The following is a 25,000-nucleotide window of genomic DNA, read 5'->3' as shown; positions in this document are numbered from 1 at the left end:
TATCAGTACTAAAGGAGTGGACTGTGTTCACCAACGAACCCACTTGTGTCCCATCTTTGGCATACAATTTCAAATCATCCATGAAGAAGAGGTGGTTGATTGCTTCGGATTTCTCCTTTAGTTGACACCCGAGATTAATTTTCCAAAGTACCAAGGTCAGGGGTATCATACAGAGAACACAAAGCAGTGGTGATAGGTTATCACCCTGGAAAATCCCTCTTCTGATACTCATAGTGCCTCGCTTTTTCCGTAAGATGTCATTTCAGTTTTCCATCCCACAATACCTCTCTTCAAGAAACACGTTACATTCCTCGCAACTCAAAACAGATCCTAAGTTCTCGATGATGCACGGATGTGGAATCATGTCATAAGCTTTGCAATATTCAATCCCGGACAGTCCCAGATTTGTCACCTTCGTTTAAGATTTGCATTACCAGTTTGTGTATCAGTAGTTGATCTTTGGTACCCCTCTCCTCTTCTTCTATAGCCTTCCTGTTCCGGCGGTAATGTATCTTCCCATCAAGAAATTTATACAGTTCTTCTGCAATTCCATCTGACAGTAACTTCCACATTAATGAGAGGCAAGTCTGTAATTGTCAGCTGCATTTCCCTTTGAGAGCATCCCTCAGGCACAACAACGTCGTCTTCTGTCATGGCATCTACTAAACATTTTTAATGCAAAATCCCTGTACACCATGAAGTCCTACTGCTTTCCAATTTCTTAAATTTTAACTCATATTTCTGATACTATCTCCTGTGAAGTGGATAATTACTTGCTAGGGATAAGAAGCTGTTTGTTTCAGGCTGCACAGCCATTCAGTTGTAGTATTATCGTATTCTTGTTTACTCCATATCTTTCCACAGAAAAGTATTTATCAGCAACAGCATCACGTTTTTTATCAACATTAATTTCTTGTTGAAATCTTTTTTAGTCGGTTCTAAACAATGTTTTGCTGGTATTGCTTAATCCGTTGTTTAAACCTAGTTCCCTCTCTCTCTCTGTCTCTCTCTCTCTCCCTCTTTTTTTTTTGCATGTATGCGTTACTACATTTCTTCAATTACAATATCCAGGCCTTCTGTATCTACACAGTCCTTCTTCCTAAATTTTCAGGATTCCCATTCATTCTTACGTTCTCCATTTCTTTTCCTAAAAAGTATTGATACTGCAATGTTCAAGGAGATTATGTCTTCAAAAAGTCTCCTTTTCCAACACGATTGTTTATTTCCTCTCCTATCCGTCGCTGTTCTATTCTCAGCAGTTTTCAAAACCATTCTTTTCGCCACAGTCCTACCAGCAGCCTAGATAATATTATTTGTTTATGTAATATTCTTTGTTTCAATGTGTCTCAATACATTATTGAGATCACTCACCTCTTGATTAGCTATTTTAAAGTCACACATAAATTCTGTCCGTTCTGTATTTAATAGATCAAAACTTCTGTCTATTATTAATTGATTGTCATTGTCTGAGTTGTCACTGATCTCAGTTCTTTAATAATTCACGGCAATATTTTCTTTCGAACAACTGTCCATCACTTCCACTATACCACTTTCGTTTCTCGCCTACCCAGCATCACCCGATAGCCCTCTTTTAATAACTTCTAGCTCCGGTTCTGCTAGCCATCCATTCTTTCGTATTGCTCTTACTTGGTCACATAATCTCTGTTCATTAATTTTAAACAGTTCCATTGTCTTCGATTCCCTGGGCATTCGTTTTCTGTACCCTCTGACAGGCTCACTATTCGCATCTACTGGGGTGCCCTGGTAGTAACACTCTATACCCATCATGCTTACTTGTTTACTCCACTTGTGTCTTCTTGCATGGCTAGCAGATGCTGCATTACGACCGGGCTCACCCTGCTGCAAAGTTGGGTACCTGACGGGTGCGGAACCTTCACTGTTAACGTCGTCTATTTTGCTTGACATTTTCTCTCAGAAATGAGGTGTGCTTTTAGGTTAGTACTAACAGGTATTTTTATCGAGACAACATATCTATAAAAGTAGTCCACCAAGGCGGCAGGGGCCTTGCTCTCAAGGTTTTGGTCTCAGAGGCTCCCTTCTCCAAGGCTGTTTGCAATCCAAGGCTAATGAGTGCAGCCTATCCGTAACACTGGTTAACTGAAGTTGCCATATACTTATATTTTCCCATTCTTCGCCTGTTGGTTTGGCGAAGGATTCGGGCTTGACTGTCAGATGAGAGTTCTTGCGCAATCCATTGGAACATTTTATAAGTGATGAGCGCTAAGCTCCCTTCACCAACCCGGCATTATCAGAAATAAATAAATAAATAAATAAATACAATTTTAAAAGTATTTTTAAAAAACTAGTAAAAGAGATATATTTATAAGAGAGACAGAAAATGAGATAAAAGAAAAGAAAAGGAAGATGAACTAGGGAGGGGAGGAAGCTATTTAACAAAAGTTCAGTATAATGCATTCATATTCACAGGGAGAGTAGGAATACTGTTTAGGAATTGTTTTTGAACACAAAGGTTTGGTAGGTAGATATTGTACATCAGGATAGATGTTAGAGGGTGTGGAAATGGCGAGCGCATCACCACCGAGAGAAGGTGTCTACTGCGGTGTTCCTCAACGCCCAGCTGTAAATTTAAGATTTAACCAAAGAAGGAAGGATAAGCAATAATCTGAATCAAAAGAAAAACTAGCCTACTGTTTGAATTGGTCATATCGCAAACCGCGATATGATTGTTCTAAGATATATATATATATACATTAATTTGCTGTCCTTCAAAGCATCGTGTAAAATATCCGGTCAGAATTACTATGGTTTATACCAATGCGTTTCAAATTATAGAAAATGAAGAATCTTATCTACAAACCCACTTTAAATACTAGCCTAATGATTGGCTAATATCATTGTGTTTGATTTACAACGTTTATCTATCTGTTCATATGCCCACTTGTATTAGCTCAACTCCACCTGGCCACTTATCTTAATCACATGTAACATTCAGTAGGTTAACAGAACAATATACAATGGCGATGCCGTTTCTACCACTAATGCGATTTGGGTTAATTAGCCATTAATGTCTAGAAATATTTGCTCATGACTCATTAATGACACCATTGATTGCATGATGACCTGATTGTCACAGAACCCTTCTTTAATTTAATTTTTTTACGTGCCATTAAACACAGCTCCTATTCAGTGTCTGCAGATCACATCCTCATACTAAATGAACATTATTTTGAAATTATTATTGCAAGCGTCATGACAAAATATCTCATATGATTCACGAAAATCTGGATCAATTGTTCTCCAAAATGTCACGTTAGAACAAAGTTTCCATGTTGCTTAAAGGTTTAAATGGTGTCTGCCAATCACAACAACTTTGTACATTTCTGAAAATTACACGTACTTTGTGATAAAACAATTTTCATATATAATGCAAAATAAATTGGAACGTATCTGAAATTGTCATTGTCACGTCAAATCCCAATGCTAGGTTACCAATATCAGATGCTCTTTTAAGACAAAGTTGATACGCTGCAGATGTGAGATTTTAATAAACGCTATACAGATTGTGCTCAGTTGTATATATTTAACGTGACATATTAATTGCAGTTCATAATATACGGTTGCAAGGGAAGGGCCATCGAGCTTTATTTCCAGGTGTTGATGGCTATCAAAGCAGTGGACCTGTCAAATAAGAGAAAAATATCAGACAGTAAATATCTAGAAAGTCACAAGCAAGTCAAAGATGATGACATAGACGATGCTGAAATGTCTCTGATATGCAAGCAGGTAGCGTGGTTAGTATTGCAACACTTTAATCGTGCAAGTACCGAATTATAAAGCTAGATATGCTAACGTCTAAATTGAAAGTGTTTAAAGCCATTTATAATGGGCTCTAAAGAATTTTAAAGGAAATTACAGTAAGTGACGTCTATACAGTTTTCTCAGTTCCTTTGATACAATAACATGGTTAACACCTTTCAAAAGCGTTGTCAGCGTTTTGTGATTCAACCAGGTCTCATTTTATTTTTAAAAATCAATACAAAATAATTAGTAGGGATAAATCCAGAATACTGTGAACCGGAATGTACGCAGTGATAATCATTTATAACATTACAATTTAATTTAGTCTCATTCAACGACTAAAGCTGAATAAGAAGATAACGATAATAATGATGGTGATGGTGGTGAATGTGAGGGATATCAATCAAAGTTACGTATGTTGTATCTACTGTGGGCTTGAGCTATAATGAACAGCATGCAACTGAGAATACATTCGTTTCTATTATTCTCAGTATATTTACGACTATATTATTGAACATGCTGTCAAATTTGAGAGACGACTGATTGCTATAATCAGCAGGTCGAATGACTGTATAGGGCTCCCTCTGTCGGTTCACAATTAGATGTACTTTTAAAATTTGTTTACTTAGGGTAATAAATTATATTGCGCTGATCAAGAAAAGATAATCGTCTTGAACTTGATACAATTTGGGAGGAAAGAAATAATTATTTGTGGTGTTGGATACATTGAATGCAGATAGTGAAACTGAAATAAAATTTATCAGTGGGTGTATAAGTAGAAAGAGAAAGAAATCACAAGGGAAAGTAATCATCTTATATTAGAAGTCTAACTATAGAAGCGTGAATCACATGAACGGAAATGTAACCACTTTGAAAACTGACAGAAATTGGGGATACAATCAAGAGAAGTACAAATGCACATTTGATAAATAATACACACACACACACACTCACGCGCGCGCCTAAGCACACATTCTAAAGTTGAATTTTCTCTGGAGACGAAAATGTCGAATAAAAATCTTTATCGCAACAAGGAGGTGATTAATCAAGTCTTAATGCAAGCTGGGTGAAAATATTTGCCCAGCTGGATAATTATTATTATTTCTACTTTCCAACTAGGAAAGCATTTATTAAAATCTCACAGCCTCGAGGCCCTGGATGTTTTCTAGGCCCATGTCTGCAGTCAAATTGTCAATGTAATTGTGACGACATTTTCCTCTTCTTATATCATCATGAAGTGGGTTCCATAAGTCTAATTTAGATGCTACCAATTCTGTGTGACGTACTCAGTGATCAGGTAATTACAGACGTCTTTGCCCGATCTTCTTTCTAATTTTAAACAAGTTCCCATAAAGACATTCATTTGTCATAAGTTGATGCCATTCCACATTTAAAGGTATTCGTAACAGCCTTGTCTCGCATCCATTTAGTCTGTTTGATAATTTATGTGTTAATGTCAATTTTTGACTGCCATATAATACAGCGTGATACTCTTGGAGAACTGAAGAAATCACTTGGTTGCCTAGGCTTATAGTATTTTAAACTCATCAGAATAAAAAAAAAAACATGTATATCTTATGACATGTTACCAACAACTGTCATTGGCGAAAAAATTGAAATCATCTCGTTCTAATAATATAAAGGAACACCTAATAATTTCCAATATAATAAGTTTGCTTAAAGCTATATCGTGCTGTATTCTGAATCCATTTATATAACTCTCACAATTTCTATTTCTCTATAAAATATAATTTTCTTTACTAATGAATATGATGTTGTCATGGCAGAAGATTTAATTGTCTTCGTATTTTTCCACAAGGACTCTTTTCGATGATATGGACAATGTTATGAATTGGGCACATACGCCTATTGTTCATAGCTTCCACTCCAATCAACAACGGCGATTCTAGATTTATAATTATGGATATTTAGAATGGATAAAATTATATGTTTATATTTGCATCCATGAATGTGGTTCATAGTTAATTCATAATTACATTTTCAACGAAAATAAAAAAATGTAATATTTTTAGGCAAATACTTTGAATTTCATGTGAAGGAAAATACTTCTACAGATATTTTTTTCTCTTATGCCGCAGTAGATAATTAAACAACAGATGCATTCCTATTTCGTGATAGGAAATAGGATTATTTCCTATATATATATATATATATATATATATATATATATATATACTTGTTTCACCCATGTTGACTGCGGCCATGCTAGAGCACCGTCTTTAGTCGAGCAAATCGCCCCCATGACTTATTGTTTGTAAGCCTAGTACTTATTCTATCTCCCTCTTTTGCCGAACCGCTAAGTTATGGTGACGTAAACACACGAACATCGGTTGTCTAGCCATGTTGGGGGGACTCCACACACACACACACACACACACACACACATATATATATATATATATATATATATATATATATACATACACGATGGGCTTCTTTCAGTTCTCTCTAGCAATTACACTCACAAGGCTGGACCCGGAACCAGGCGGTTGGTAAGCAATCTACTTACCACACGGCTATTTCTACGCCTACATACTCACATATAATATATACATGCACACATATACACACACACACATAAAATGTGAAAGTATCATCTGCTTTAGAAAACTGCGCAAGTTCAACAGTTTACTGAAATAAAGTAAAATGTTCACTAGAAGTAAGAATGCATTCGCTGTTTAATTAAATTATTTTTGTTATGCATATATATATATTTGAATGTTCAATTTATACGAAAGGTCCAAGGGAATAATTACAAGACGTCACATAAGAATCCTAGGGATTAGTGATCACACGTTTGTGGGAGTTATTAAGCGACACGTATTTTGGAGAACATAGGAACAACTGAAAATGGAGACAAATGTATGCTATTAAATCATTAATATCTTCATATCATTGACACATATTTCGATGGATCCTATCGGATTTAATTTGAATGCATCCATCGATTCGTTTATCGATGGTATGAAGGAATAAACGATTTAACATCACCAACATCTCGTGAAGATCGCGAAGCGATGAGCACTTTCCCCAAATGTCGTTTGTAGTTCTGTGATGACTATGAAGTCCGATTCTGGAGAGACAGATACGTCCGGAGGCGGAGCATGTAAAGCCTTGCTGCTGTTGACTTCCAAGGTTCTGCACGTGCCGGCGGCTGCAGCGTGTTACTTCATTCTTCAGTAGAACTTCATGGAGTCTGGTGGTGCCAGTCTTGTATGCGTCACGTCAGTTAATGCGATCTGCAGCCATTGATTCGAGACTGTCGGGAGGGATATGACACTATTTCAACATTGCCTTCAAGGGATCTTTAAAGCGCTTGTGCTGACCACTGACAGAGCGTATTCCATCATCAAGTTTGCTGTATATAACAAGAGGAACAATCGATTTGAAGGCATTTGAATGCCATGACTTACCCATCTGAGTTGGCGGTTAGCGATTCGTACCTCCAATGTTTGGCTGTTTGTTCGGCCACGTATTCGGCGAGAGATATGAAACCGTTCCAGTATCTCGGGACATGCAACCATATAGCAGGATTGAGACAGAAACATTGTAGACAGCCACTCTTGTTTTGATGTTGATATTTTTGTTGAGAAACACGCGAGTACTTAGCCGACCAAATGTAGCGGAGGCAAGACGAATGCGTCCGTCAGATCGAATGTGTTGTTGAGGACTGAACCAAGATACGTGAATTATTTAACATTAACAATTATCGCATCTTCAACATGGAAGGGGCATGAATTGGTGTCAGCGGCTCTTGGGGGATTTCCGTCTTCTTGATATTGATGACTAGGCCAGCATGTCTGTCTCCATCTAACATGTGGTCCAAGAGACTTTGTAGGCCAGCAGAGCTACGGTTGATAAGTGCCTTATCATCTGCATATTGCAACTCGAAGAAACTTCATAGAACCTTCTTCTCTTGACAACATTCATTCACTACCACGCATCTATAGATAATACGCCAGCCTTCGGAGAAAACGAATCTGTGATAAATGGCCTCACGTTAAACAAGGCATCCCGCATTGACTACCTGCCCGCCGACATGACGACCGGTCCGAGGACCCACATCCATGCTTTCATCTGCAGAGCATCGATTCCCACTGCGTGCCCCGTCAATGGAAAGATGCCAACATAGTTGCACTATAAAAAAGCAAAGGTGACAGAGCAGTCTGTGGAAATAGCCGAGGCATCTTCTTGCTTTCGGTTGCCCACCACATTTTTCTTGCTTTTCTGATGGACTTCCATAACAGAATAATGGCCAGAGTCGTCTATAATGGTACCCAGTCTGCCTTATTCCCTGCCCAAGTGGGTGTCAGGCAAGGATGCGTACTTGCCCCAGTCATCTTCAACTACTACATGGCAGGCGTAGCCCTCCACGCCAGGCATTCATTCAAGCTGAAAGATGCAAAAATCAGTCAGGTACCAGCCAGATGACAGTTTTTTCAATATGAGGCGACTGAAAACCATAACAAAGACGTCATCTCAACACATCTTCGAGTTGTAATATACAAATGATTTAATAACATCTTGAGCGTTTGTCTCCATTTTCAAACACACACGCACACACACACACACACACCACACACACACACACACATAAACACATGTATATATATATATATAATATATATATATATATATATATATATATATATATATATATATATATATATATATATGTTGATAGAATTTAGAACTGGTAAGACAACAAAAGAATGAATAAGAATATAATGTAAATAAAGGAATTTATCTGTAAATATATGTGACTATTATTCGGTAGCCATGATAAAACTCGGAGTTTTATAATGGCTACCGAGTAATTGTCACACGTTATATATAATTATATACTATTTATATACACTTTATATAAAATATATACTATTTATATAAAGTATATATAAATGGGGAATTATATACTATTTATTTATTATTTCGTACGTTATTTAGTTCTAGGTAAATATTTTATCGTATTTTTAATTTTTTTCTATATGGTATGATTTAAGTATAACATTTTTGAATTGCTACATGGTTGTTCTTCTCTAATTTATACACACAAACACACGCACATATATATATATATATATATAATATATATATATATAGGGGGGGGACATATGTGTATTCATTTTTTGTATACGCGTGTGTATGCATGTGTATATAAATATGTGCGGTATGTACATATGGGCGTGTGTGAGTATGAGTGCATAGGGGCATGTCCGTATATGAACGTGGTTTTTAAGATTTTTATACTTCCTTATGTTTTTTTCTGTTACCTTTAACCATGGTTTTTCTTGTGCGTGTGCGTATATAGACGTATGTATGAACATTTACGGTAAGCATGTGTGTGTGTATGAGTTTGTATATATATGCGTATATATTTGGCGAAAAATGCGAGTGAAGATGTATACGTTTTCATAGTGACGTATAAGTACGCATGTGGGTCCGCGAGTAGAATTATAACACAGTAATTTCCCTTTATATAACGTTATTTTTTCATAGCGTTTTTCAGATAGCCAGATAACCGAAGATATGGTGTTGTGGATTTCCACTTCGGCATCTGAAACTCAGAGTTTTATCTTGACTATTGAGTAAATGAAACATATTATTTTATAGATAGATTTCCTCTATTTACATAATATTGAGGTCTCTTTTTTCTTTTGTTATCTTACCGTTTTTACCAATATATATATATATATATATATATATATATATATATATATATATATATATATATAAATCGATATATATATATATATTTTTATGCATGTATAATACTTATATGAGTGAGTGAGAATCAGTATCAGCATTACTAGATCATCAAGTACAGGTTGATTATAGTGTGTCAAGATGTTACCCAGTAGATAACATTATATCTGTCTTTTGAGACATAGATAATTGTGCAAAATTTATTCAATTCTCATAATTTTGATATTTATCATCTGAATATAGAATAACATCGCATACAAATCATTGTGCAGCTTCCATTTGCTAGCCAATTGTCACACAATAATTGGGTTAGTTGTTTGGAATATATTGAAAAACATCACATTGATTAGGAAAAGAGACACTGACAGGTGGTTAGGTAAAATCAATACTTGGGAAAGATAATCTCTGTGGTTGCAAGTACGAATGCTACAATTGGAGGTTGGTGGACCATGTTGAACAAATAATTTGGTAGTGAGTTGTTCGCCTGTTGCTTCTTACGGTGAATGTGAACGAGAGAATATTCTGTGACAATTAATTATAAACATTCAGTCAAAAGAAAATAATACACTATTAGTTGATGCAAAAATAAAACACATTACATTATGTGACAGGTATTTGGTTTATGTATGTTCGATATTTCACAAAACATTTGGCCACACATTCTGATTTGTTAGTATTGCATACAATTTACCTTTTTAGGGGACACATTAGATATAGGTTTTGTAATTTCATATTACATTATATTTTCCAATTATCACTTGAAAATTTCCAGAAATACTATCACGTATTTCTATGGAGCAGTTAGCAATATTTCATAACACGAGTCATGTTCAGAATAAATTATTCGCTTTGTAAAAAAATATAATACAATCAGGAAAAGAATGTCAAATGCACATCTAAAATCCCGACTCAACTAGCTATTTCATTCTTAATACTTACGGAAGTAAATATATATCCAACGATGGATTTAAAAGTATTATGTCTTAAAATTCAGTCGCGAACAAGGAAATAATACATCACTGGGTGTGCTTCTGACATAAATTTTCCAAACCAAAAGCTGAGTAATAAATCTGTCACCTGATTATACAAGCAAAATCTCGCAGCATCAAAGAAATATAAGTTAAATATAGTTAAAAGCAAAGATAGACGAAAAGGTTCCATAATCAAGAATAAGCGTCCCCTTAGGTCGCATGCACGTTTATATAACAACATGACATATGTGGAAGACATATCTTATAATAAAATTATTTTAACATGACACTTCTTTGAATTATACTTTATACAAAAGTTATTAAAAATTGTTCTTAATACGTACATACATAAAAACGCTGACACACATCTTCACACACACACATACACGCACACATGCACACATACACACGTATGTGTGTGAGTGTGCGCATATGTATATATATAATTGCAAACACATATTGCTATGAGTATATGTATGTATATATATGTACACAAATATTATCTACAATAATCTTATAGACGTAGGAGTGGCTGTGTGGTAAGTATTTTGCTTACCAGCCACATGGTCCAGGGTTCAGTCCCATTGCGTGGCAACTTGGGCAAGTGTCTTCTATTATAGCCTCGGGCCAACCAAAGCCTTGTGAGTGGATTAGGTAGACGGAAACTGAAAGACGCCCGTCGTATATATGTATATGTATATATATGTATATATATATATATATGTATATATATATATATATATATATATATATAATATATATATATATATATATATATATATATATATATATATATATATATATGTGTGTGTGTGTGTGTATATATTTGTGTGTCTGCGTTTGTCTCCCAACATCACCTGACAACCGATGCTGGTGTGTTTACCTCCCCGTAACTTAGCAGTTCAGCAAAAGAGACCGATAGAATAAGTACTAAACTTACAATAAATAAGTCATTTGCTCGACTAAAGGCGGTGCTCCAGCAAGGCCACAGTCAAATGACTGAAACAAGTAAAAGAGTAAAAAGTAAAGAGAGTTTGTTTCGGTAAATATGGGTCCAATCCACGTCTAATCTAATGAAATCCCTGAGAAAATCTTTCAGCTCAGAATTTGATTTTTCATGAAGACTGAAGCCCAATGAAATCCAAACATGTTGTCGACAATGTTAAAAGAAATGTTTCCCTAATGTAGTTAATCATATGTGAATCCGATGTGTTTAAAGAGCATGTTGCATGTCATTGAGGCGTTCAATGATTTTTTTTCAATTTCATTTAATTTCATATGGGTAATGAAAACGCCTAAACTAATGTAAATGACAATAGAGGAAAAAAACTTGAAATACTGGGAAAATGGTACTGAAAATTGGTAAAAAGTTAACCTAGAATTTTCGTAATTATTATTCTATAGATATTGTAGATGCTTTCTGTTATTTATTCGGGGGAAATGCATGAAACTAAGATCAGAACAGAAATATTTGCAGAGTTTGTGATGTTATAATAATGAGTTTATATAGCACAGCGTTTTGGAAATTAAAGCAATGAATCTATTCCAGCTTAAATCCTTCTGGTGTGTTTTGTTTGTATTTCTGTATAAGATCCTGGCTGTCGTTTTGGAAAAATAAAATTCTTAATTTCCTCTTTATCGATGTCTCCAAACTGCCATTGTCTAATCAGGATATAAAGTGGTATTAGCGTCTCTACTTCCGCTTTTGTAGTAGGCAACATATATTCATGCAGATTGAACCGCCATATACTCAGACATGTATTTGGCCAATTACAATTCTTAACATAAACACACACGCACACACACACACGTATATATAAAGTACACCGGCTCGCTTTACACAATAATAAATAATGTAAGTTAATTTATTCAGTATCACTGAAAGAAAGAAAAAGTGCTGCTTATGCGTTTACTAATTTACAGAACATAAATCATAACATTTGCACATCCATATCAATATATAATTTTGCGAAATACATGCTTTCTGTTCAGTATTACGATCCATGTCTTTCTTTGCTGGCGCAAACATATTCCATCTAATTATAGCCGTAAAATATAGCTCTATGCCTTTTAAATTTATTATGATGGAAGGCTATGATGTATTTATCTTTAGCAATTACTTTATTGGCATGTTTGCTAAGCCTGATTCGATAAGATTTCATCTAGCAACTTTAGTATAATCACTCATAAAAATTTTATGACTATCGAGAAACTGATATATGACTTCTCAACTTTCAACGATTAACGTTGTTGATAATTATATCCATCCTCAATTCTATTATATATTGTTTCTTAATAACTTCTTTATGATACTATATTTGAATAACGTTCATATTTGGATTCTAAAAATTGTCAGAAATATTGATAATGTGAATATTTCACGGGATTCTTTTGCAATCTAACTTACTAAAATAAAGCATGTTAAAAATAGAAAAAAATGACAACAATTACTGTGTTTATCAAAACTGAAAATGAAATCTGTGAAACTCAGTTATCTCTCATTTTCTGAAATATTTATAATGGCGCACTCAATAGGAACTGCTTCACGGTTATTTTTTATAGCAATTTTAACTTTTATGCAAAAAGAAAAACATCTTCGAAAATATTACATGAAAGTTAGAATGTCATCTTCGTTAAATTTATTAGCTGTGGATTGACATTTTTAAAGTCTAGTCAGGCTTACGGGCCCGGTATCCCGGTTTCTATGGCGTATGTGTCCCCTAACTGGATGGGACGCCAGTCTATCGCAGAGTTACTCACTTTTTGCCAGCTGAGTGGACTGGAGCAACGTGAAATAAAGTGTTTTGCTCCAGAACACGACGCATCGCTCGGTCCAGGAATCGAAAACACAATGTTAACATCATGTTGCTGACACCCTAATCACTAAGTCACGCGCCTCCACGATTACCTATATTAGTTTCAGATTTCAGCACAAGGCCAGCAATTGTAGAGATGCGAGCGAGTCGATTACAGCGATCCCATTGCTCAATTAATCGACCACAAAAGGAGGAAAGGCAAAGTCCATCTTAGCGGAATTTCATCAACTTATGTTCACATTGGAGACATGTGTATTGCCTTTATTGATGTTTTGTCTGTTTCCAATTTCCGCCGACACATTTTGTTTAAAATGGCAATTTCATAGATTTATTCATTTCTCTTAAGGAATTTGATATAACTTCCAGTCTAGAGGTGGAAAGTTATAAATTTTTGAAATTGGTTTGCAAGAATCTTCATGTGAATTCATGTGTTCAAGCAAATTTTGTTGTGTTTTGGGGAAGTTATTTCGCCAATAATAATAAGAAGAAACGCACTGGTTCATTACCAATCATTTATTGCCTGACGATTGGTTTAATATCTAACCAGCTGACAAATCGATCGTTTCTTTAATGAGCTCATTTAACAATCAATCAGTGGTTTGTTAATCAAAGTTCTTCGGTCACAGTTCGCTACCTATTCAGTGATTTAATCCTTTACTTATGTAATTCCATGTGTGTGTGTATGTGTGCAAATGTACACACACGCACACATACACGCAGACACACATATAAAATATCTATCTATCTGTCTGTCAATGTCTATCTATCTTACTATCTATCTATCTATCTATCTATCTATCTATCTATCTATCTATCTATCTATCTATCTATCTGTCTGTCTCTATCTATGTATGTAGCTCTCTCTCTCTCTCTCTCTCTATCTATCTATCAATCTATCTATCCATCTCTCTATCTATCTAAATATCAGTATGTCTATCTATATATGACAATTGCAGCGTGGAAGGTGTTTATAAGCCATTTAAGAAACACACAAAACCGTTAGATCGCAGTCTCAAAGCGACGAAAATATTTTGACAGATTAAATTTAAATGCTGAAGTGAATCTAACAGTTTTGTGTGTTCCTTTTATGGCTTATAAACACCTTCCACGCTGCAACTCTTTTCGTTCCAGCACACGATCTCAGATAAAGTCACTTGCTATGCAAGTACATCTCCGTAATATCTATCTATCTATCTATCTATCTATCTATCTATCTATCTATCTATCTATCTATCTATCTATTTATCTATCTATCTATCTATCTATCTATCTATCTATCTATCTATATATATATATCAATCTATCTATCTATCAATCTCTCTCTCTCTCTCTCTCTATATATATATATATATATATACAATATGTTCTGTGTGTGTGTCTGTCTGCTAGGATCTTGGGCATCCTCCATCCGATTGCGCTCAAACTTGATATGTAGATACCTACAGTCTCAGGGCGTGTATAGGTCTTGGGAAAATTACAAAAGTCGATTCCATGTGAGAATGCGATCGATAAATTTGTTTTTGTCCTGCTTATCTTCCGTCAACCTAAGCATAACTGCTCCTTCCATTTTTTGCTGTTTTTGTACTGCTTAAATGCACGTTTCTTTCCTGCCAAGCATACTGTTTAAACGATGTTTGTATTCGCCCAGTCAACAGCCTTATCATCACTGGTACTTTAAACTCTTCGGTTGCATGATTTTGTGAATAAAGTCTTTCCTTTGGAATAGAAAAAAAAGTCTATCTTTATTTCCTATTTTGCAGGTGTCTCAAATTTAGGTTAAATGAGTATGTCTCAAAGGGGAGGCCTATGTGACTGTCGAACAAGTTGTTTTGAGAAAATTTTGTTTAAATGTTTGCCAGCTCAGGTTCGTCCATTGGACGAGGGGCGTTTTGCTCGAGTATATATATGTATATATATATATATATATATATATACACGATGGACTCTCCCGTCAAAAACAACGTATGAGTATTTAGCTTGTGCTGAACGCGACCAGTACAAATGATTTGTTTATGGTGATGAAATGCATGTTCTATGCATAAACTCACTTCCTCGATAAAATTGGCATTGTTTGTACAGGTGCACAAGTGTGGAACATGTCAGATATCTCGAAATAAATTTCTAATTAACATACTCACACACATCACGCAAGTATACATAAACAATTATGCGGATGAAGAAATTAAACTTAACTGCTTGGGTTTGATACACAAACTACGTATATACGTCTGCATGAGAGAAAGCAAAGACTGGAGATTTTCAGACAATGAATATTTAAGTATAAGTATATAGATATTTATATTAATAGTTCAAATTTACACCAAGTACACAAAACAGGGAAAACTAAAGGGGAGGAAATAACATATTATAATCCGACAGTTGTTTCTAGAGTCTCGAAGATCTATCATAATGTTGGTAGATGTAGTTCATCGCAATATGCTGGGTGTAAGGAAATCGGTCGACATTGAATTAATCGAGACGCTACCATCCATATAGAAAAGATCATAATTGGTTATGACAGACGACTGGTGGAAGGTAGGAGAATGTTTATTGATCACTACAATTGTTTAGACCCATCTAGTATTAATCTCTCACGAGTAGGATACTTAACAACTAGTTCAGAAGCATCTGGCGCATGTCGACATTCTCATACAAGCATCAACAAAGTTATATGCATATATATCCCTTCCGGCCATTCAAAATGTGACCCCGTGTGTTTCGTTGGCGATTTTTTTCCTCCGTCTTCCCTTCTCTGGATCTTTCCTTTTCGTATGTTTCTGACGAAGAGCGCCGCTCGAAGCGTTAAACTTTCCTTCTTTCCTGAGCGTCCAATAATACTATACTTGTTCCACGTCCTCGCGTTTTTGTCTTTTGTCTTTGTGTTTTCATGTTTGGATTAACTTTATATATATATATATATATATATATATATATGCACATACACCCACATTATATTATAGTTTCCTTTCTTATGACCAGAATCGTCATAGTTGATATACAGCGAACTGAATTTCTGGCGTAATGGAAGTTATTGTTTGTATAAAAGTGAAGGGGCAGAATACAATTTGCATAGGTTTGCATGAACATGTTTTCTGTTCTTCAGAAGGATCTCAAACTATAAATTGATTCATCGTGTACGATTTTGCCCCAAAATCACATTTTCAAAAATTTTATTTCCCCCGTGCCCAACGCAATTTCTTAAGTTTTCGAATTTTTTTCTTTTTATCCACAAAGAAAAATACAGAGATCACGAATCTGGTAAATATATTTTTTTAAATTTAATTTTTCTTAAAGAAACACACAATACCTCTTCCCCCACCTCTCGACCACCCAACACCTTCCCGCTTTCAAAAAGCTAAAAACACCCAATGTTTCGCTTTCGTCTGATGTTTCAGGCATGCATAGAATTGTACTGAAATAGCAGATGTAAAAAATACCAGATCACCACCAGAAAACCCGAAATGCTTCAAGCATCAGGTAAACGACATTATTTTTTAAGAAACTTCCCCGCTTTCCAAAAAGCTAAAAGTGAAATACTGGGAAGTTTATAGCCCTTTGAAAGTGGTGAGGTGATGGGTGGATGTGTGGGAGAAGCTTTTAGCATTTGTTAAAGGAAAAAATAAAAATTCTTAAAGATTCGTACTCTCTGACCTTTCCACTGTGAATTACCAAAATACAAAAAAAAAAGATTTTCGCAAAAGTAAAAATAAATTAAGAAATTGGGGTGGGATGAGACAAAATCAAAGTATTGAAAACATGCTTTTTAGGGTGAAATCTTAATCTCCAGTTTCCAAAAGATAGGAATCGGAACAAATTTGGTTAAAAAAAAGGGGCACAAATGTCACCTCGGACTTCCTTTTAAGTTTATATCGTCGATCTGGTTTTTAAATACGCTCATCAGAAACACAAATTATAGAATAGAGAAAAGGTAATTTCAATTGGATTCGAGATGAAACTGCGCGTGCACAGAGCAAGGAATGACATCATTTGTAAAGTTTTACCAAGAGAGAGAGAGAGAGGAGAGACACCGAGAGATATATGAAAGAGACAGGTAGAGTGTGTGTGTGTGTGTGCATCAAAGGAAGGTATTTTATGGTATTCTTTCGTTTGAAGCAGAAAGTGGTCAACTCGATCATATGGTCGAATATATGGGTCATACGATTGTTCGTTAATTTCCGTAAAACTATTTTATTTCTTTATGCATTGAAGACAGAAGAAACTGAAAGACAGGAGAAAGTGAAAAGGGGACATTTGCTTTGAAGTGAGTACCGAGAGGGAAAGATAGGAGGAAGTGAATGATAGATATGTGTGTATAGGAAATGGACGTTTTTGCGTGTGCAAGTATGCGTGTGCGTGAGGGAGAGAATGAATGAGTGAGCGAGTGAGTGAGTGAATGAGAGAAGGTGCGTGCTGTTTGGTATGTATGTTTTGCATGTATGTGTAAGTGGCACTCATTCACTCTCCCTTTCTCTTTCTTTCTCTGACTGTCTCATACAAACATTATCTGTCATATACACGTACATAAATACATGTGCATACATCTTTTTCGGAATGTATGTGTGCATATGCATTTGAGAGGGAGAGAGAGAGAGAGAGAGAGAGAGAGAAAGTGAGAGACTCTATTTCTTCATTACGTATAGAAGAATATAAGTCTTTTAACGTAATCTATTTGGTTGTGGCTTATGCTAATACAATATTTACGTGTACATCTTCATAAATATTTGTCTGAGTAGAAATCTACGTATCCGTGAAACGTTGGCGAAAATTAATCAATAAAAGCAAATTAAAATGTTGCCCGAAAATGACCTCAAAATTGTGCGACTCGACAGACATCCCCACACCCCCACAGCACATTCACACAGAGAAACTCTCTTATATATATATATAGAGAGAGAGAGTGAGAGAGATAGATATGTTATATTACAAGTTAAAAAGCGACACTAGTAATGTAAACAGTAACAACCGCAAATGCATAATCTCTGTGTTTTGTATATTCGCGCGAATTTGTACGGGGCAGTGATTAAGGAAACTCCTAATATTTCGCCAGTATTAAGGCTTATCAAGACCACGTACTTGGATCGACCCTTAGACGAAGTAAATACCTGGTTTATGCATATAAAGAAATAATGTAAAAACTTGGTTCGATCCGAGGCGAGTGGTCTTGCCTGGTCTATGATTTGCAGGTATTTTAGCACCCAACGCTATTAGAATGTTTCCCTTAGCAATATCCCGCAGCAAATCTGGTGATTAGACAAAACACATATATTATGTATGTGCAATTAATAATATTTACATTACTAGCGCAACTTCATTCTCTAATTTAATCTACTTACCCATGTGCATTGACGTAGCGCATCCCGAAATAATTTTTGCACTCTTCCTATATATTCATAAACTAAGCATTCAGTTTGTCTTCTGTCCAATCCAAGTACACGATATTGATAACTCACAGTGAAGCATCAGTACCCAGCACCCTTGGTTCGATGAAAGTCGAGTTGTCTCGCTTGGTCTAAGACTTTCAATTGTTTTATAGAGTTTCCCTTAGCGTCATCACGCCGCAAATTAGGCGAATTAACAAAACACATATATTATATATGTGCAACCGATAATGTTCACATTATTTGTGATACTTGTAATTCTTAATTTAACACATACACACACACACACACACACACACACATACACACACACACACGTACGTGCGTGGATGTGTCTGTGTGTTGCTTTCGTTTTTCTATCGCTTGCAATTTTTACAAACTAAATTGTGTTCTTCTCAGCATCTTATATTTTTATGGTTGTGTTATCTCCAGTTTATGATTTTATGTGAAATATGACTGACGACTACTTTTTTTTTCTTTTCAGGAATCACAGAATGTATGGTAATCCCGCTATATAAGAACACCAAAATATTAAGTTAATATACAAACAGACACAGACACAAACACACACACTCACACACACATACACTCATATATATACATATAGATATACCTACATATGCACATATACACATATATATGACTATATATGTATGTATATGTATATATGTATACATACAGAAATCATAGATATATATATATGAAATATTAAAAATGGCAAGCAATCCCATTCTACCAAACTGTACACAAATCGCATTGCAGAATGCTACTGCCACAGAAGAAGCCGAAGAGAGAGAATACAGTGAATTTTATACGCAATCGCAATTTATTACTGGTCTTATACTTTATCCCATATTTTGCATTCCAGGAATAATTGGCAATGCACTAACAATAATTGTACTGACACAAAAAACGATGCGAACCTCGACAAATGCATTCCTAAGTGCGTTGGCAATTTCAGACATGATTAAATTGATGAATGATTTAATGTACTTTATAGTTCTTCTTATTTCACGATCCTATCCGACAATAGGCAAAACAGCATTTGGCTATATTTATCCGTACGCTCATTTTATATTCAACCTTGCAGCCTGTGTTTCGTCGTGGCTGATTGTATCAGTTGCAGCTGAGAGATATCTAATGGTATGTCATGCGGCACAAGCTAAAACCTTATGTACCCGAAGGATCGCAATTATTGTCAGCGCTGTTATTTACACATGCATGACTATTCTTGCCATACCGTCAGCTATAAGATATAAAACTGTATCGTGTTTTGATTACAATCAAAACAAAACCGTTTATGACATACACGTAACTGAATTATGGATGAACGAGAATTTCGAGACAGCTTACAATTGGATACAAAATTTACTAAGATCTGTAATTCCCTTTTTGGTGCTAATCGTACTTAATACTTATATAATTAACGCTCTTCGAAAAACGCGAGCCAATCGAAGATTTTCAGCAAGAAACAGAATCACGTTCATGCTAATAATGGTTATTGTTGTTTTTGTAGTTTGTATCACACCGGACGCTATCATGTCAGCATGCTTCGGCTTAGGTTATTATGACGAAAATCTACTCGTCAAAGGTATTCGAGAATTCACAGATACACTTTTAGCTGTGAATGCTGCATTAAATTTTGTACTTTACTGTTTGTTTAACAAAGTGTTTCGTGAGCATTTCCGAACGATATTTTGTCATCGTTTAGGCGGTCGACGTATTACTATGGAACCTGATGAAAGTGAATATAGGCGGTTGTCAGATCAAAAAAATAACCTGTCTATAGCAACAAAGCTAACAATTCAAAAAACAGCTACGACACACGTTTGAAAAAAAACATATCTGAGTGGTTGTGAGCATAAAGATTATTGACAATGTGTACGGAAATATCAAAAATGTGTATAAATGTGTATAAATATCTTGGTGACCCAATTCCTAAAACACTGTACATTTACCTCCCATTTTAATTTCATCATATTATCTCACATTTAAGACAAAGAAAAAATGTTTACTGATGCTAAGTTAATTATGGATAAAACTATTTGTACCACTTGGGTTTAAAAACGTTATTAGAACACATTTTTTTTTCAGAAAGTCGACTTCGAATAAAGGCACATGGTAAATCAGGATTGGTTCCATAGACAAAACCGACATGAATATATGCATAAGCGCACATATATGATATATAAACATCATTTATATTACATTGATATATGTATATATATATATATATATATATATATATATATTATATATATATATATATATATATATATATATTATATATATATATATGTATATATATATGTATATATATCACAGCCGCATGACTGAAACGAGTAAAAGAGTAAGAGTAACATAAGTTTACATATGCGTGCCTGTGTAAACTTATATAATACAAACAGATATTTGCATATATATACTAATTTATAAGTATATATAAATACATATATATATGTATATATATATATATATATATATAAATACATACATATATATATATATATATATATATATATATATATAATATATATATGTATATATATATATATATATATATATATATATATATATATATATATAGATGTATGTATGTATGTATCTATGCATCTATGTGGGTAACCGGCGCGCGTGCGTGTGCATGAGTGTGTGAATGTAGATAAATAAACATTGTTTTGAAACATGTCATCATAGCAAATGAGTAGTCTTATATAGGAGGTGGTCAATCGCTTCCGTGATAACTTTTGAAGATACATATCAATTTTAATCTCTCATAATATGTCTAAATTTTAAAAACTTCTTCAAGATTTTGTGTCCTCTTAACGTTTGAATCAATTTTCCTTTCATTCCGAGACAATCAGGTACAAGTAGGTATTTAAAATTACACAATACTATTTGTCACATGTTAAACTATTTTACTAACTTAACTAGAATTCTTTAAAAATTCATTTATATATTGCGTAACTCAATCAGATTTCTGAGCATTGACAGAAGAATTTTTTGTATCCAATGTAGAGGAGGTTGAACGATAGGCCTCCTTGTCCTATATATTACCCAGTTTCAGAGGAATGTGCGTAAGTAATACACGGAAATTAACTGTTACCTGGTATGTTGAGTTTGCATATCACAATATTTGTTGCTCAAACAAATGTACCCAATTTTTCAATGAGATCAATATCATTCACCAAATTATAGAGCAAACCAACATTTATTATAGAATTCTATTTACATATATAAAATTTGGGTTGTCTAACTGACATCTTAGTATGTACTTATATACAGTGTAAAATCTAATATTATAAATTTGACAGTAAGTTCTCGCACTTGATTTTAGTAATGGATTTATATTCTTCCATTGGAAATTAAGCTTGCAAGTATCTTTATACGGTGGCGTATCGGAATACTTTTTTCATCTGAGAAAAATAACTGCGAAATCTAGTTCAAATCATTTTCTGCCGTTTTAAATACAAAGGCACGGCACTACAAATACTGTAGTGACGAATCATTATGGCTGAAAAGCGGGACTCTAAGGTACATGCAATATACTGCGAGAAAATGACGACAAAGATAAAGTGTGTTGAAATTACAGAAAACATTGCACTGCTTTAATTAACAGTATAGAATGTACAACTAATTGTGATCAATTAAATGCATCCAAATACACAACAAATAGCTTTAACACCATTAACAGCTATGAATGACAAAGGGACAAATGTTGCATTAATATATGTATATATATATATACATACACACATACATACGCACACAAATACATATATATCTATATCTATTCCTCTCTCTCTTTCTCTCTCTCTGTATATATATATATATATATATTATATATATATATATATATATATATATATATATGCAGATATTCTGAATAGATTGACATGTAAATTATAGCAATATTACTACAGCACATATCATGAAGTTTCTCTTCACCTCTCTCTCCCACTCTCTCATTGTTATACATAAATTTCTATTCGAATTATTGTATGTGCTTTGCGCGTATGTGCGTCTTTGGGTTTGTCTGGACAGACGCTTGACAAACGGTGTTGTGTTTATGTCCTCGTAAGTTAGCAAAAAACGACGATATAGTACGATGCTTAAACGAATAAATAAAATAACAATTTTTCTTATAGAAAAACCTCCATTAACTAAATTTGGAACTTAAAACAGGCATATTTCCTACAACACATTTATTATGTTAAATATCTAATATTTCAGGTAAAACGATAGGGAGTAATACTCCCTAATATTATTATTATACATATATATATAGATATGTTAGTGCATGTTTCCGAGCTCCTACATATGCACGTACATACCTGTGTTCATATGAAATGTACACAGGCATCTCAAAAGTAAATATGCAGGTAATTTTTGAAAGATGTTTCTTCTTGCATCGTGGAAATACTCCAACTAATCTGAATGCGGCTTGAAAACGGGATTATTTTCAGCAACTTGCTTGATAGCATTAAGTTACCTGTCTCAGGGTGCAGGATGCCGTTGATTTAAAATAAAAATTTGCTTTGGTGATGACTTATGTGATCACTCTTCTGACTGTTACAAAAGTTATCCCAAACTTTCATGAAAACTTGTGCTGGGTTTTTCCACACACAGTCTGACACACAACACATTCATTTTGAAAGCCAAACAACTCCTTCACTTCTGGTGTTTGCTGCATGGTTAGTTTCAATGAATAAATCATATGCTGTTATCTGAAATAATAATATATTAATAAGTTTGAATAATCTGTAATTTTCTGCACTGCTAAAGCGGTAAAATGAGAGATGTATTTAATTTTGGGACGTCTCTGTGTGTATATCGGTCTAAGTTTGTATGTATGTGTGTATGTAGTATATATATATATATATATATATATATGTATCATCTATCTGGCTATGTATCATGTATCTATCTATTCAAATATATATATATATATATATATATACACACGTTGAAACGTACATGTATGTATGTACATCTGTATATATGTGCATATATGTAATATATATATATATATATATATATATATATAATATATATAGTTACACACTCACACATACGCACATGGAAATAAGTGGGGCCTTTTTTGGAGATAATGTTTGCTTCGATTAATCTTAAACAACACCGCAGCAGGAATTTCAACTACCTGTTAGTGACAGCTGGATATACTCTTAACAATTCATTACTTATTTAGATTATCGTATTGCAAAGAAAGATCAACCTGTGTTGTTAACTCTGTGGAAGATCAAGGCAGCTGAGTACATGCGTGTCTCACTTAATAGACTTCATTAGACTATCAGTTCTATATTGACTCCAGGTATATAAAATTAAAAGTGTGCATCTACAACGGTATCAACTATAACTATCCGTATATTTACATATATTTAAGCAAATGTAGATGTTGGATCCAGATAATTACACACGCGCACATTCATATAATTATACCCTTAGAAATCCGAATTACATCCTCCGTTCTGATATAAAGTGTGTATATATTGCACTTAGAGAGGTGTTATAATTTTGAATTTTTTCTTAGTGCACAGGTGCTCATTTGTCTTCGCACAAAGAGTAATTGCCAAAATATTCATTATTATATTAATAATGAATATTATTAATATTCAAGAATAAATACACACATATTCATATTATATATATATATATATATATATATATTATATATATATATATATATATGTGTGTGTGTGTGTGTTGTGTGTGTGTGTGTGTGTGTGTGTGTGTTGTGTGTGCTTAAATGATTTCACACGCAACAACATATATGTTCATTAAGATAGTTTGGTCTCTTCATCTATAATTTTCTCTTCTTCATGCAAATGCGCTCAAGAATGATTTACCTTCAAAAAGTTAACATTTAACATTGAACATTTAACATTAACATTTCACCTTTTCTTTCTTGTTATTCCCGTCTTAATTTAATAACTACCTCGTATGCATGCATACATAGACACGCACTGATACACACAGATATAGACCTTTGTGGGTGGGTGTGCATGGAACTTAAGACTATTCTAATATAGTGATTTTTTTCTCAGTTATATCCTTATCACTGTATCAGATTCTTCTACTTCATTAGGACCAATAAATTTACTCGATATTTTTCTACATATTTTGGCTACATACATCGCATTCGCGGAAATGCAGTCGTATTGATTCCTGTAGAGCACTTCCTTATTACGCAGTCTAAATTCCTAGGGATTTTCCACCAGAAATTGACCGTTAGAGATTTGAAGTGCATGCTGCTTTAGTATTACGTTTAAACTTTTTTGTTCACTCTTTGTATTGAACTCCGTATTTGAAT

The 25,000-nt window shown here is 34.3% G+C and overlaps 1 protein-coding gene and 1 long non-coding RNA gene across 8 annotated transcripts in view; both read left to right on the top strand.

The window, feature by feature from the left end:
• LOC115209755 (FMRFamide receptor-like) overlaps positions 1-20,722 on the top strand; it is a 624,942-nt gene extending 604,220 nt beyond the window's left edge. For 5 of the 7 annotated variants that reach the window (XM_036500923.1, XM_036500921.1, XM_036500920.1 and 2 more), the window contains one exon: positions 19,154-20,722. In XM_036500923.1, coding sequence (XP_036356816.1) covers positions 19,384-20,502 — 1,119 coding nt within the window. In that variant the 5' untranslated portion in view covers positions 19,154-19,383 and the 3' untranslated portion in view covers positions 20,503-20,722. Of the gene's footprint in view, positions 1-16,525; positions 16,550-16,706; positions 16,769-19,153 lie in introns of those variants that run through there. The other 2 variants (XM_036500924.1, XM_029778267.2) reach the window with 2 other exon arrangements.
• Positions 20,723-21,308: 586 nt separating this feature from the next.
• The window catches only part of LOC118762427, a 5,595-nt gene continuing 1,903 nt past the window's right edge, over positions 21,309-25,000 (top strand). The window contains exons 1-2 of the long non-coding RNA XR_004998176.1: positions 21,309-21,327; positions 23,513-23,519. This is a non-coding gene — a long non-coding RNA (uncharacterized LOC118762427). The remainder of the gene's footprint in view (positions 21,328-23,512; positions 23,520-25,000) is intronic.

This window comes from Octopus sinensis, linkage group LG3 (genome assembly GCF_006345805.1).
Source record: "Octopus sinensis linkage group LG3, ASM634580v1, whole genome shotgun sequence".
Lineage (NCBI taxonomy): Eukaryota > Metazoa > Mollusca > Cephalopoda > Octopoda > Octopodidae > Octopus > Octopus sinensis.
The sequence above is the reverse complement of the archived record's forward strand: the minus strand, read 5'-3'. Positions and strand labels throughout refer to the sequence as shown.